We start from the raw sequence: 15,969 nt of genomic DNA, 5'->3' as shown, positions 1-15,969 counted from the left end.
GCACAGTACAGCAATCTGGAGGGTAACAAATCCACCTCACAGCACATCACAAGGCTTAGGGAGAATGTTCCTTTAAGACGACAAAGTGAGCAGGGCGCAGAGGCGGAAGAGGTGGACCTCTGTGAATTCAACACCAAGCTAGAGTTTCACGTAAAACTCAGTCTCAAAAAATAAAGAACTGGGTGGTGGTGGCCCACACCTTTAATCTCAGCACTTGGGAGGAGAAGCAGGTGGATCTCTGTGAGTTTAAGGTTAGCCTGGTCTATATAGTGAGTTCCAGGCCAGTCAGAACTATACAGAGAAACCCTGTCTCAAAAACCAAAACCAAATGAAAACCGAAAGGAAGGAAGGAAGAAAGGAAGGAGGGAGGGAGGGAGGGAGGGAGGGAAGAAAGACATCCAGAAAGTTGGGGCTGGAAAGGTGGCTCAGTGGTTAAGGACACTTGCTGCTCTTCCAGAGGATCTGAGTTTGGTTCCCAGCATTCACCTAGGTGGCCCCCAATCACCAGTAACTCCAGTTCCAAGGGATCCAACACTGTCTTCTGGTCTGTGAGGACTCCTTTACACACATAACATGCATTCACACAAATGCACATAAATAAAATACAAATATATTTTTAAAAGTTTTTTTTAATAATTTAATTTTATTTTTTCTTATGTGCATTGGTGTAAGGATGTCAGATCCTCTGGAACTGGAGTTACAGACAGTTGTGAGCTGTCATGAGGGTACTGGGAATTGAACCTGGGTCCTCTGGAAGGGCAGCCAGTGTTCTTAACTGCTGAGCCATCTCTCCAGTCCCACAAATATATTTTTTAAGAAGGTAGGCTAGGCATGGTAACACATGCCTTTAGTCCCAGCACCAGGGAAGCAGAGGCAGGTGGAGCTTTATGAATTCTGAAGACAGCCTGGCCTACACAGTAAGTTCCAGGCAGCCAACGCTACATAGTAATGTAGCCTCAAAAATAAAAGAAGCTGCTGATAGAATATCCACGTGTCAGAATATGTTGACCATTTTTGTTTGATGACATTTAGACAAATCACAGAGAATCTGTAGCTCAACTAATGATAAAAGACCTAAAACTTAAGGATGATAACAGTACTAGGGCCGTATTTGGGGCACAGCAATCAGTGCTTTCGTAGCACACAGAAGGTGGCCTGAATTGATCCCTCACACAGCAAAATCTTTTTTTAAGTACCTAGTCAATTGTTAACTCCAGAAAAAGTAAAAAGATCTCTAAGTAAGGGAAAGTCATAGTGGAATACTCCAGAATTCAGCTCTGAAAAAATTTTACCTAATCTTTGTTATGCAAACATCAAAGGGGATCCAAACAAAACTGATAGCATCCTAAGAACAGCAGGTGTGCAGGTGAGGTCAGGAAGGGAAAGGGCTCATCTCCTTTGTGGCTGGAATAAAATGGATAGAACCCAATACTAAAAAAAATTCAAAATGGCTGGAGAGATGACCCAGCAGTTAAGAGCACTGGCTGCTCTTCTAGAGGACCTGGGTTCAATTCTCAGCACCCACATGGAAGCTCACAACTGTCTGTAACTACAGTTCTGGGGGATCTGACACCAATGCACATAAAATAAAAGTTAAATAAATTAAAAAAAAAAGAAAACACTCAAAGAAGTGGAGCTGGAGAGATGTCTCATTGATTAAGAGCACTGGCTGCTTTTCTAGAGGACCTGAGTTCGATTCCCAGCACCTACATGGTGGTTCATAACCATCTCTAACCCCCGTTCCAGGGATTCCAACACCTCCTCTGGACTTCTTGAACTTCTGCACACACATAGTGCACAGATATATATTCACACACACAATACACATAAAGTAAATAAATACATTTTTTAAAATCTCAAAGAAGTGATATAAGCACGTTATTTGGTAAGTGATAACATGATGAATAACCAGGAAATAGCCAACTTGTTGAAAAATAACTGTTTGGGAACATAAGACACTAGGGAAAGAGAACAGTGCCGCTGCATACATATCACTAATGAAAAGCGCCCCCTCCAATTTTGTTTTTGTTTTTTTTTTTAATTTTTTTTTTAAGATTTATTTATTTATTATGTATACAGCATATGTGACTGCAGGCCAGAAGAGGGCACTAGATCTCATTACAGATGGTTGTGAGCCACCATGTGGTTGCTGGGAATTGAACTCAGGACCTCTGGAAGAGCAGTCAGTGCTCTTAACCTCTGAGCCATCTCTCCAGCCCCCAATTTTGATTTTTAAGACAGGGTCTCACTATGTAGCCTTGGCTGGCCTTGAACTCACTATGTAGATCATCCTGGCCTTGAACTCAGAGATCCACCTGTCTCTGCCACTCAAATGCTGGAATTAAAGGTGAACTAAAAACCAAAGAGTGAAAGTATCTACTTCAAGCTTGGAATGGAATGGACGAGGACCTTTAATTTTTTTAGTTATTGTTTTGCAGATCAAAGTCAGGTCATCAGGCTCCAGCAGCAAGCACCTCTACCCATTGAATCATCCTGCCAGCACTCCCACCCCCACCGTCTGACCCTGACACATTTTTGTTTTTTTGAGATAGAGTCTCATTATGTAGCCCTGGCTAGCCTGGAATTCTGTGTAGACCAGGCTGGCCTCAAACTACGAGATTCATCTGCTGGACACTGGGACTAAAGGCCTGAACTATCACATCCAGTTTTGCAGCCCCCTTTTAAAAAGCAATGCAATGTTTCCTCTCCTTTAGGTGACATTTTATACACACTGGAGACAGCAACCATGAATCAGATTGTCTGAACAACTGGATAACTTTGAATACGGACTGGGTATGTGATTAAACAGACACAGAAAACTGAAGATCATTAACTACAAAAAATTAGGTAGGCTGGAGAGACAGCTCATAGAATAAAGGTACTTGCTGCCAATTCTGATGAGCCAAGTTCAATCTCTGGGACCCACATGGTGGAAGGAAGGAACCAATTCTCACAGTTGTCCTCTCACCTCCACATGTACACATATGTACTTCCCACATGCACACATAAAAAAATGAAATAAAAATGTAATTTAAATAAAGTATATTTTAAAAAGAATATTGTTTGAAGAAAAAGTATCTGTGTACTTTCCATATTAGTAAACACATGTTTTAATGTATGTATATGTGTTTAAAAGACCAGAAAAAAAATAAATATTTGGGTGTTAATAGTGGTAATAGGGCCGGGCGGTGGTGGCGCACGCCTTTAATCCCAGCACTCGGAAGGCAGAGCCAGGTGAATCTCTGTGAGTCGAGGCAGCTGATACAAGTGATCCAGGAAAGCACAAAGTACAAGAAACCTGTCTCGAAAAAAAAAAAAAAAAAAAAAAAGTGGTAATAGGTTCCAGGCAGTGGTAGCGCATGCCAGCACTCCGGAGGCAGAGGCAGGCAGATCTCTTTGTTTTCGAGGCCACCTGGTCTACAGAGCTAGTTCCAGGACAGCCAGGGCTACACTAAGAAATCCTGTCTCAAAAACAAAACAAAAACAAAAACAAAACAATAACAAAAAATAGTGGTAATACGTTTTATAGTTTCCCAAATTTCACTTATCTGCATTTCCTTAAGGGTTGGAGGTATAACATATTTCTTCAGCACTTGTGTAGCTTGCACGAGGCCTGCATTCCACTGGTAGTTCCACAAGATTCAAAGCATATCCCAAATACAAAAAGTGGACATGGGAGTGAGGAGGGAGGTGGCGTGGAACCCTGGGTATCCAGGTGTGACTACAACAGGACCAGACAATAGCTACTTTCTTCTTTCTGATATTATGACATACTAAGAAAATGATACTTGTATGACTCTAAGGTAAATGCAGCAATAATTCAGTTGAGAATGACATATGGGTTGGGAAACTTTAATGATTGAGGACTTACTGAATTCCAGGTATTGTGAAAATGTTTTATATGCATATCATTAATTCTCATAACAGTTTATATGCATAATAGCATTAATTCTCATAACAGTAATGATACTATCAACTATTCTAGAGCCCTAGAGAGGCCAGAAAACTTGTCCCAGGTCACTCAGCTGCCAATGAATCAACTCCATTCCCCTTCCTTTCATCAGGTAAGCACTGGGGCTCCTTGCAGTCTGGGGACCAGACACTTAAAACTTCTCTCAGCTCCATCCCTGTCCTCCATTATGTCCTGCTGCCCAGGCTAAGCCTATCAGTCTTACAAGTGAGCCTCACACTCTAAAGCTTGAAGCGGCAGCCAAGTCTCATTCCCACCCACGCTTCACCCCTCAGGTGCTGCTGGCACCCTCTGCTGCACAGCTCGCCACTTCACACACAACTCCTACCACGTATCGCCAGGAAAAGACCTACCAAAAGCAGAAATAGTGACATTCTTGCTATTTTTAACAATTCTGTTCATCTGTCAATAGGTAATGAATATAATAAAGATTTTTATATAAAACATAAAAGCATTTGGGCTGAGAAAAAAATCACAACAGCTTTGTTAACAGTTTCTTCAAATTAATACTTAATTTCCCAACACCTACAAGTTGTTCTCAAAATGTTCACATTCCTGAGCATCCACCATGCTTTACAGGATGCAGCATCTAACCATGCACACACTCACTCAATGCTAGCTCATAAGAAGCCATTATACACATGCCTGATCCTGTGCTTGGAGCTGTAGATATAAAGATGAACAGGGTAGGACTTGCCCTCCAAACCCCTCATAGCCTAAAAGACAGATCTATAAACTAACAGCAGCAGTGTCCTGGACATGATCACTAGAACAAGAGCCTAAAAGGCAGATCTATAAACTAACAGCAGCAGTGTCCTAGACATGATCACTAGAACAAGAGAAGTGACAGCATTAACTCCCATAACAGCTCATACACACAGAGCCTTTACTACACATCAAGAGAGTTCTGAGCACGTCACACAGACCTATTTCAACTTGCCACAATAATCCTACAGGCCATGATATCTTTCCAGTGGTGAGGAGCAAAGACAGTATTTTGTTCAAGACCACATGGTTAGTAATGGTAAATAATGGCTGAGATTTGAATTCTGGTCTATATATTCTGGACCTCTACACTACCAACCATTATACCACAAGCCAACCAACACTGCAGAGATCAGAAACCAAGGAGGGGACAGGGAAATACTCAGAGAAAGTAACTCTTATATGAGCTTTAAGGATAACTGGGGGTTGGGAAGCCTATAAAGAGGTGTAGGCCATCCCAGATAGAAGAGGCAGAATGTGGGTGGAGAAACAGTGCATGGCAGACTGGTGTAGCTGAGGAGGAAGTAAGGCAGAAAATGAAGAGATGGACAAAGGTCAGAATAAAGAGATGAGAGAACTGCTGAAGCTAAAGTATTATCGTAAGGGCACATGAGGTCATTGCAGAGTAGTAAGGGCAGAGGAAGCTGACCATCCCAAGTTTACAGAGCCCTCATATTGAAAGGACCTACAAAGTTTTAATGCATGTGCCTTGGGGTTGCAATTCTGTGAGAGAGCACTTGCCTTGTATTAGGTCCAAGGTTCAGTCCCCAGTACTGGGGGAGGGGTATGATTTATACCATCTGAACCCTTCTCCAGCTTCTCTGAGTGGTCAGCCACTTTCTCATACAAGTATCAGTGAGAAGCAGCTAATGTCCTCTGAGTCAGTCTCTTTCCTACAGTCAATAGAAAACCCCTTGGGGAGGCCATTCAGAACACACCTGTTCCTGTTCCTTCTGTCCAAAGGTAGCCTGCAGATCAGAGAGAGCAGGGATCTGCTGTGGGATGGTCTGTATGTCAAATTACTCTGATTGGTCAATAAATAAAACACTGATTGGCCAGTGGCCAGGCAGGAAGTATAGGCGGGATTAACAGAGAGGAGAATTGAGAGAACAGGAAAGTGAAAGGAGATACAGCCAGCCACCGCCATGACAAGCAGCATGTAAAGATGCTGGTAAGCCATGAGCCACGTGGCAAGGTATAGATTTATGGAAATGGATTAATTTAAGCTATAAGAACAGTTAGCAAGCAGCCTGCCACGGCCATACAGTTTGTAAGCAATATAAGTCTCTGTGTTTACTTGGTTGGGTCTGAGCGGCTGTGGGACTGGCAGGTGACAGAGATTTGTCCTGACTGTGGGCAAGGCAGGAAAACTCTAGCTACAGGGATCAGGTCTTCTAAGTCCTGTGTCCTCCTCCATTCAGCCAGTTCTCTATTTGGGAAAGCCTTAGTTTCATTCCCATTCCCTTTGGTATCCCTGTAGCTTGCCAGTGAAATTCATAGTAATGTTCAAGTTTTATTGGCTGATCCACCAAAACAGAAACATTCAATTGCATTCTAAGAGACTGAGGATACATACATATAACTGACATAGAAAATTTCATGAAATAATGTAACACCTTCCTTCATCAGATAGGTTGTATTATGGGAATTTTCTATTCTGTTTCTCTTTTAAACAACAAGATTAGACTCTAAGTAGATTTCTAACACACTGAGGGGACAATTTGAAAAACATTGCCTTGAAAAGAGGTGTCCAAAACTCAATATTCTAGTCCATATTCCAAAATATGCCTGCTGCATCTTTGTAAGGCCTTGGGATGGACCTGACTGGGGGTTGTAAGGGAATTAAGAAAAGACACACACACACACACACACACACACACACACACACACACCCTCCCTCCCCCTCCTTTTCTCCTCTCCCCCACATCCCTCCCACCTCTCTCTGTGGCCTGGGCTCTCTGATGGAGAAGTTCAGCATTCAGGAAGCTCAGTAGAGTTATTATATCCAGCTTAACAAGGAGGTAGGGTTATTACATATAAACAAGGAGGTGGCAGGGTTTATGATATATAGATGGATCAAGAAGACAGGTTTGGATAATCTCAGCAGGAGCAGTCTCTGTGGGGTGTGAGCAGTCTTTGTAGGAGAGCAGTCTTCATGCCGTAAACAATGGAGGGGTCAGCTGTGGTGCACATTTTCTGCACACACTATCAGCATCCACACATGGCCCAGAGGAAGGCTTTGCCCTCTGAGCCTTAGAGGGGTGGGGAAGGCTTTTCCCCATGATCTGCAGCTAGGATTCTTGACATGATGTGCCCGTGTCAACAGCACACATTCACTCAGGACTTGACTCCGTCAGGGCTTCTTACACCCTTTGCCTCTCTAACAAACAAATTAGGCTAAAACTCATCTCCACAAAGATGGCAACCTGGTCTGCCACACCTTCTCTTCCTGACTCAAGCCTCTTTTTTGTTTGTTTTGAGACCATTGTCTCATTATGTAGCATTTGCAGGCCTTTAACTATATAAACCAAGTTAGCCTCATACTCATAGAGTAACCTGCCTCTGCCTCTGAAGTGCTGGGATCAAAGGTGTGTGCCACCATCCTGGAAAAGCCTCCTGAATTCTCTTTTTAAATTTTATTTTATATTTTAATGTTTATGAGGGTTTTGTCTGAATGTATGTAAGTGGATGTGTCTGTGCCTGAGGGTGCCAGGTACTCTGGAACAGAGGTTATTCATAGTAGTGAGCTACCATGTGTTCTGGGAACTGAATCCAGGTTCTCCACAGGAGCAGCAAGTATTCTTAACCACTGAGTGATCTCTCCAGCCCTGAATTGTCTTTTTTTTTTTTTTTTTTTTTTTTTTTGCTGAGAATTGAACCCATGGTCTCATGCATGGAAGGCAAATGCTCTACCAATTAAACTATCTCCCCGGCCCCTGAGGTCTCTCTTTATAATATTCCTCTTATGCGCTTGCATCCACAAGGTAACCATTCACAGCTGCAGGGGCAAGTCACTTTGACGGCTTCATGTGGGATTTAAGAAGTAGAATCAAGAGATAAGCACAGCAGAATCAAAGGCAGGTATGGTGGCACATGCCCATAATCCTTACACTCTGAAGGCTGAATCAGTAGGATCATGAGTTCAAGGCCAGTTAGGCTACCTAGTAAGACCCTGTCTCAAGCAAACAAGCAAAACAACAGCAACAACGAGAAGTATAACAGAAGCAGACTAAGAAAGGAAACCTGATTTAAGTGTTTATCCATTTTCAACTCTTTTACTGCTACTGTGATCAAGACACATCAAAAGTCATAGATAGAACTCAGTGGTACAGTGCTTGCCCAGCACACCCTTTGTTTAACCTCCAGAACTGCAAAACAAAACAAACAACAACAAGCAGACACTATACACATGAACACTGACGCTGAAATAATCAGAGACCAGAACTGTGGACTTAGCCCAGCAGACATTGCACTGGCTTAAATATGAAGGTAGCATTGTGTCTAAGAGGAGAGTCTGAGCTGACTCGGTGTGACCTTTCTCTTCCACGACATTCTCCACAGATAACCTCCATGGGGCATTTAAAAGTCTGAATCTCGTCTCACATCTGCCACTGGTTGCCTGGGCAGGTTACCTACCCACTGAAGGCCTCAGTTTGCTCCTCTGTAAGATGATCTCACATTCCTTGTCTAAACCAAGTATTTAAGTGGCTGCTGCACTGCTGCTGGAGAAAACACCCATATGGAAAATAACATGACCCATTACCTGTCTGAGCATTTAGCACTCCAGGGACTCTTCCAGGCACTTTACAGGAACTAATTTAATGACCATACCATCACATAAGGCAAATGCCATTATTCTGCTTATTTAACCAGTGAGGATGCTGAGACACTGAGTGGTCAAGTGAGGTGATAAAGATCACCCGGCAAGATGCCAGGGCGGGTACATATATCTTTAATCCCAGGACTCGGAAAACAGAGGCAGGCAGATCTCCAGGAGCTAGAGGCCAGTGTGATCAAACTACCACATTCCAGGTCAGCCAGGGCTTCACAGTGAGGTTCTGTCTCAAATTAATTAACTAAAATAAAATAAAAATCACCTGTCTAGAGAACAGTGAACCTTGGCTTTACCCAGAAGCAGGCTGGCTCCAGGCTCACTTCCTGCTTAGCCTAAAGGAGAGCAGTAGAATGTGCTGTCTCATAAAGCACAGATTTGTTAAGCCATTAACAGACTACACAGTGAGACTGCACTGAGAGTCAGTCAGCTCAGACTCTCCTCTCTGTGCCCACTTGCCAAAGCTCTCTCGACTCAATATATTTGTGCATGCTGCGCCTTAACTGGAATATCTCTTTCTTCCTTTGCCAAGCAAATTCCTTTCAACTCTCATGTCTTAGGTTTGGTGAAGCAGTCTCAGATTTCATGCTACTATTAAGTACTGCTCTGTGGACTTGAAAGTGGACAGGGCTTGGAACAGAGCAAAGAGCTATCTGAATCCTGCTCTGGAAGGCTTGGCACTAACGACAGGATGATGCCAAGATGGGAAACCTGGAAGAGCTAGGCTAGCACAGGACAAAGTAGCTGTCCCTCCAGCTAGGAGCACAGCACTTTCCTTATGCTGTGATCCTCTAATACAGTTTCTCATGTTGTGATGATCCCCAACCATAACATTATTTTCATTGCTACTTTATAAGTTTGCTACTGTTATGAACTGTAATATAAATATTTTTGGAGATATAGGTTTGTCAAAGGGGTCACAACCCACAGATTGAGAACCACTGGCTTAGGGAGTGGGAAAAGACAGATGAGGTCAGGGAGACAGGCTGGCCTGTGGACTCCAACTCATTTGAAGAGAAATACCTAGCTCCTGGGCAGGGGGGAGCTGAGGGTGCTGAACAGGGGGTTACAATATCTGTAGTTGGCTACAATGTTATGGTGCATATTCACATCTGGTGTAGGGGTGGATAATTACACGTGGGTGATTCTATGCACATAGTTCTTAGGCTCAAAGCCATTCTAAGCCAGTCAGATAGTGGTCTGGCATGATAATACCAAAGTGGGCATTAGAACTTTTTCTCCAGATTCTCCTAAACCCAGCAGTGACTGTTTTCAGTTTTCACTAAAACTATATTCAACTGTTCCCTCCAACATCAAGAAATAGCTAGTTAATGAAAGGCCACAAGCCAAGTATGAAACACAAAGCTGCCATGTGACTGTGTCTTAGCTTGCTCAAGCACACTGGAGCCACAGGTGGAAGAGTTACCAGGCACTAGCTATGTGCCAGAACCACAAACAGAAATGAATCAAAACAGCCCTTCCAAAGTCAGGCATGGTAGCTAGTACTCAAGAGACTAAGGCAGGAGATTGTTTTGAGTTTGATCTGGGCTTCAGACTCTGTCTCAAAAAAAACAAAAACAAAAACAAAAACCCACAGCCAAAATGGCCCTTCAGAGTTTCACAACATGGTAAATTAATAAAAATGAGAACCAGTCATCTTAACTTCTCACCTCCAAGTTATCTGCTACATGTGGTGGCACAAGTCTTTAGTCCTAGCACTTGAGGAAACAGAGGGAAGTAAATATTTATAAGATCAGGCCAGCCTGGTCTATATATTGAGTTCTAGGCCAGCTAGGGCTACATAGTGAGATCCTGTTTTCAAAACCAAACAAACAATCATCTGCATCACCTCCCTGTAATGAGCACTTTGTCCTGCCCTAAAGCTTACGTGACTTTCTAGAAGTGTGCTTATGTTAAGAGCAGAAATAACTAACCTCTGAAGTCAAATAAGAATTTCATTTCTCCCTCTCCCCCTCTTTCTCTCTTCCTTCTACATAGGTGACTATTAGATAATTAGACACTGCTTCTTTCAAACAAACCCAGGAGTCCTTTGCCTAGACCACACCCAGTAAGAGGAAAAGGTGTGTTGTACTATAAAATGATAATCTCGAAGACTTTGGTCCATGGTCCAACCCTAAGGCCATGACACCACCTCAAAGCACTAAGGTCACTGCAATGAAGTAAGACAGGTGGTGGGCACGGCCAGCAACACAAGTTAAAGGCCAAGGAACAAATGAGCTGTACTTGGAGATTCCTGCATTAGAAGGATGAACCACGCACAGCCATGGTGACCTGTGCTGGTAAAAAGAAATGAAGGGAAATAACTTGTCATCTTAATTGCTCCTACAAAGATATTTTATTATTATTTCATAAAACCTTTAAACATATTAAATGTCATAATATATTCAAATCTTTGGTATAAAATAGAGAATTAAATGCCTAAGTATACACACACACACACACACACACACACAAAAGTATATACTTCCTTGGCTCTAAAGCCAGGACTGTTTTGAAAGCACAGAATCAACCACACGGCCAATATTAACTTTAATATAATTACTTCTAGACAGGATAAAAGATGACATTGTCACCGTCCTGTTTTCAAACTTTGGCTCTGTTTTTACTTTGAGTTAGAACTGCTCTCTTCAATTAAACTGGGGGGGGGGAACGACACAAGATTTTGGTTATCAACCCAAATCACAACTTCTCTCTCTCAAATCTGAAAAAGGTATATAGGCTTCAAGAAAAAGACTTTTTTGTTTTTTGTTTTTTTATCTTCCAGGGACTACAACAGCCTGGCTTTCTATAGAATGAAGGGAAACTTAAGGACTTTATTACTTATCCTTGGAATTAAAAGATTAATCCCAGAGAAACAGATCCTTACGGGAAAAGGGCAATAGTTCTGGGGTGAGAAGAACCACACTTGAGAGCTAGAGCTGAAACGGAATTTTAATACCCCCTTTTTAAAGACAGGCTCTTGGAGGGTGACTTGGCTATGACATCTGTCACCCTATTGATGGCTAGAGTTGACTCAATTGAACTGACTGGGCCCATGCGTGTCCCTCCTGAAGTTGTCCCCTGGGTCAAAGAGGACCACTTTCTGCGATGGAGGACTGTTCTTCAGTTAAGGATTTAGCAGTGGCTGAAGGCTCCTGCTAGAATGTTCAAAGGAGCTCTCAAGGTGGGGGTTCACTCTGTAACCCAGGCTGGCCTCAAACTTGCAGTATTCTACCTGTTTCAGTTTCCCAAATGCTGGAATTACAGGTGTGAACCACTCTGCCCAGCTCCAAAATGAATTTATTTTATGTGAATCACTGACTCTTGCTGAGTTCTCCGTTTGGTGGCTGTCATCCATCTGCCTTACAGAGCTGACTGGTGTCAGTCATCAGATACTATGTATTTGAACATGTTATAAAGAAGGAGGTGAGCTGATGAATGGTAGGATTGTAAAATGTGACTTTCAAGCACCTTTTGGGAGCGTGGTGCACATACTTGTAGGAGCCTGTGACAAAGCTCTAGATTATCATAGGAATTTTTACACACATAAAAATAGCAATATCCAGTATTTTATAAATCATCAGTTCTTGGTATTGGGTTGAGGATTCTTTAATGTTAATTTCTGTCATCTATGTAACATGATTATGACTTTCTTAATAACCAGCCCCATGTGGGGGCACACACCTTTGATTCCAGCACTTGGGAGGCAGAAGCAGGCAAATCTCTGTGAGTTTAAGACAGCCAGGACTACAGAGACCCTGTCTCAAAAACAAACAAACAAAAAACAAAAACAATAACAAAACTCCAATTTACAAACTCTTTGCTAGGTTATTGAAGACTCAGATTCTTGGCACATCTCCTTCATCCTCATCCATTCTTCTACATTTATGATCTAGCCAAAACTAGTATTACATTTGCTCTCTTCTTTGGTAATTAAACCTCAAATTTAGCTAAATATAAGGCCATGGAATGAAGATCCTTCCTAGCTTTTCTTACAACTAAGTGTGGCCACTGGACTAAGTCTGAGCCTGGGGGAGGTAAGCTCTACCTAAGAGAATGGCAAGGCCATGTCCTCCCCCTTTCTCTTTCCTACTTTTTGGGAAGTGGAAAGCAATGGAAGGAATAAACTGGCTCTCTAAATGGAAGTTGCCTATGGAGGGTACAGCACAAGAAGGATACAGCCAGGCCCCTGGTAATTTGGAGATACCACATCTGCCTTGATTGGCCACCTGGACCTTTACATAAGAAAGTAGTTTCCTAGCTGGTTGCAGTGGTGCACACCAGTAGTCTCAGAATTAAAAAAATTGAAGCAGGAGGATTAAAATGAGTTCAAAACCACCTTGGCTTATACAGGGAGTTGTAGGCCAGTGGTGGCTATAATGAGACCCTGACTCAAAATCAAAGCAAAACATTTTTGTTTAAAGTATCAATATAGAGTGCTGGAGGAGATAGCTCAACAGTTAAGAGCTAGGAACCACATTCTATTCCTAGCATCCACAAGACAGCTCACAAACCACCGTAACTCCAGTTCCAGGAGATTCTGACACTCTCTTCTGACCTCCGAGGTCACCAGCCATGCACTAGGGTACTGACATACATGATGTCAAAACATCTATACATATAAAATAAAATAATATAAAAATAATTTAAACCACTGATACATTAGGTTTTGTCTCCTTGGATTTTTAAAAAAGATTTGCTATTTATTTTTGTGTGTGTGTGTGTGTGTGTGTGTGTGTGTGTGTGTGTGTGTGTACCTGCGTGGAGGTGCCCTTGGAAGCCAGAAGTGGGTGTTTGGATCCCTTGGAGCTGAAGTTACAAGGCAGCATTTGTTTCCAGTCCTCTGAAAGAGCAGCAGTTTTTTCTAGCCTAACTGACCACATAGTACCACTAGATCTCTCCACTTAGTAGACATCTGAAGGTATAATTACCCCTCTGCCTGAAAGCACTGCTCCTCTTCCTGCTCCTGGTCCTCTTGCATTTTCAAACCTCCACTGAAATGTTATCTCTGTTAGGAACCTCCAACTTAAGACCTTAGATGAGTTAAATACACTTCCTATTTATTCTTTATGCTTTCTCTTGGCTGACAGTCACCACACCTTTCACTGGTAAATTACAATCTAGCTGTTCTACTATACTGCATACTCTAGAGATGCAGCTATCTGTTTTTTGAACCACCATCTAGAAGGCTGGTGTTCAGTTAGGCCCTGAAAAAAATGAATAGTGCCACAACCCTTGAGAGATCTTTCTAGGGCGGCTCTCTGGATTTCTTGGCCTTCTATTACATGCTCTCTTTAAATCCAATGGATAATTCTGTTCCTGTCGGTCTCACCACATAAAAGCTGTTTCTCTTCATTTGCCTTTAAACAAACCTGAAAAGTGTCACCTTCTTAATAAAATCTGCATAATTCTTTCTACCAAGGCTTCATATTTTCATAAAAGATGTGGGCACTAGAGTGAAGGTATTATGAATATTCTAGGATTTTTTTTTTTTTTTGAGCCAGGGAATTGCCTGCCTCAACCTCTCAAGTACTAGAATTGTGTATGTGTGCTTACCATGAACAGCTTGGGGAATTTTATTTTAATGGAGACCTTTTTACTAATTAACTGACTGTATGTGTATATACAGTATGAATGCATATCTGTTTCGGACTTTTGAGACAGTGCTACTCTAGGTAGCCCAGGCTGTACTCAAATGACTATGTAGCCAAAGATGACCTTGAATCGATCCTCCTGCTACTACCTTTCAAATTCTGGTGTAATGGGTTTGTACCACCATGTCTTGAGAGTTAGAACACATTAGAGGCAGTTTTTAGAGGGAAACTTACCAAACATATTAGGTACACAATTTCATCATTTGCAGGCAACATCTTTGAAATATTTCAAAAGCTTTAGGGGAAACAGAACTTATAACGATGCTACAAGTGATTGTTGGTTTCTTGTTTTATGAATTAACCATTCAATGACTGTCAATTTTATATGGCTTACTCATTAAACACCCTTTGTCCAAACATTGTGGAATCAATAAGGCTTCGGAGAGCAAGGTAATAAGAATATAAGAAAAAAAAATCAAGAGGTTTGTGTGATACTCTCAATTTTCCCAATGAAATGATTTATATGGTAATTCTGAGTCCGTTTCTAAACTGAAGAGTTCAGTACAGATATAAGGAGAAATTGCATAAGTGAAGAAAACTAATACTTCCCTATCAACTTTAGGTCTTATAACGGTTTAAATGAGTCTGGAGCAAGTTCTTCAATGATCTAAAATCAAGTGTGTACTTTGGAAAAACTAGTATGTTATAGATGAGGCTAGCTTGTAGAGTCTCTCCAGTGTAATGCTACCCTCCTGCCACACTGTACTCCAATGGTTCTCTGCAAGATCTGCATAGAACAGAATGGGTTTCACAGCCACTCCCTTGATCTTTACACACCCTTTCTCATAATTGTCTTATACCCTGATAAGCTCCAGCAAGCAACTAAGAATGCCTGTCAACTGCACAAATGTCTGCCTACTACCACATGCAGAGACATTTCGGCCTGTTCCGCTTTTTGTAGCAAAGCCATGTAGCCTGGACTTTCCACACCTCTAGTAACGGTGAGAGCCGTAGCAAGAGTCTGGAGTGATGCACTCCGAAAGGGTTCGGGTAACCCCATGCTTCCATTCTAAGAACCCGAGGACCCTATGGCTTCCTGGCTGACATCCGCAAAGCAACCGCCCACCTCTTCACGACCTTATCGGCGACCACCCTGCCCCCGGCCGGCAGTCGCCAGCCCACCCTGACCTCCTCGAACTGCTCGCCCGAACAGCCGGCGCCACGAGCTTCCAGCAACTCCCGGAACTGCTCCAGGGTGACGGACTCTTCACCGCGGCCCAGCCGCTCTTCCAGCCAGCGCAATAGCGCGCCGTGGTGCCTCGACACCAGGGATTCGCAGGGAGGTGCGGGCCGCAACGCAGCCGCAGCCTCTCGCAGTCGGGCGGGTTCCAGCAGCGCAGCGGCGGACGGCAGCACCGCGGCCGCCGGGCCGGGGCTGGGGGTCGTGCCAGAGTCGGCAGCCCAGTCCTGATGTGGGCTCCAGCCCTCACCCCCGGCGGCCGCCGCTTCGTCTTCGCTGCTGTTACTCGGAGCGTTCCCCATGGGGACTCCGTCTTGGGTGCTAGGAGGTGCCGCCGCCGCCGCCTCCCAGCCACGACCTGTCAACCTCCGACAGCTCCAGGCGGGCGGGGACGGGGTGGGGACGCCGGCGGCGGCAGCGACTTCCGGCTTCCTGGCCGTGGAGCGAGGCCTGATGTCGCAACGGAGCCGTCAAGCGGATTTTACCAGCTCACGACAGGTAGGTGAAGGCCCAAGAGCACGCCTGTTATGTGTAAGTCATCGTCTAGCCTCCTTTGCCGCCATCTTTG

The 15,969-nt window shown here is 43.3% G+C and overlaps 1 protein-coding gene across 2 annotated transcripts in view; it reads right to left on the bottom strand.

The window, feature by feature from the left end:
- Zzef1 (zinc finger ZZ-type and EF-hand domain containing 1) overlaps nt 1-15,804 on the bottom strand; it is a 131,339-nt gene extending 115,535 nt beyond the window's left edge. For both annotated transcript variants that reach the window (XM_028888687.2, XM_028888689.2), the window contains exon 1: nt 15,350-15,804. In XM_028888687.2, the coding sequence (XP_028744520.1) occupies nt 15,350-15,703 (354 nt within the window). In that variant the 5' untranslated portion in view covers nt 15,704-15,804. The remainder of the gene's footprint in view (nt 1-15,349) is intronic.
- Nucleotides 15,805-15,969: the final 165 nt, after the last annotated feature.

This window comes from Peromyscus leucopus, chromosome 8b (assembly GCF_004664715.2).
Source record: "Peromyscus leucopus breed LL Stock chromosome 8b, UCI_PerLeu_2.1, whole genome shotgun sequence".
Classification (NCBI taxonomy): Eukaryota; Metazoa; Chordata; class Mammalia; order Rodentia; family Cricetidae; genus Peromyscus; species Peromyscus leucopus.
This window is presented reverse-complemented; position numbering and strand designations above follow the sequence as displayed.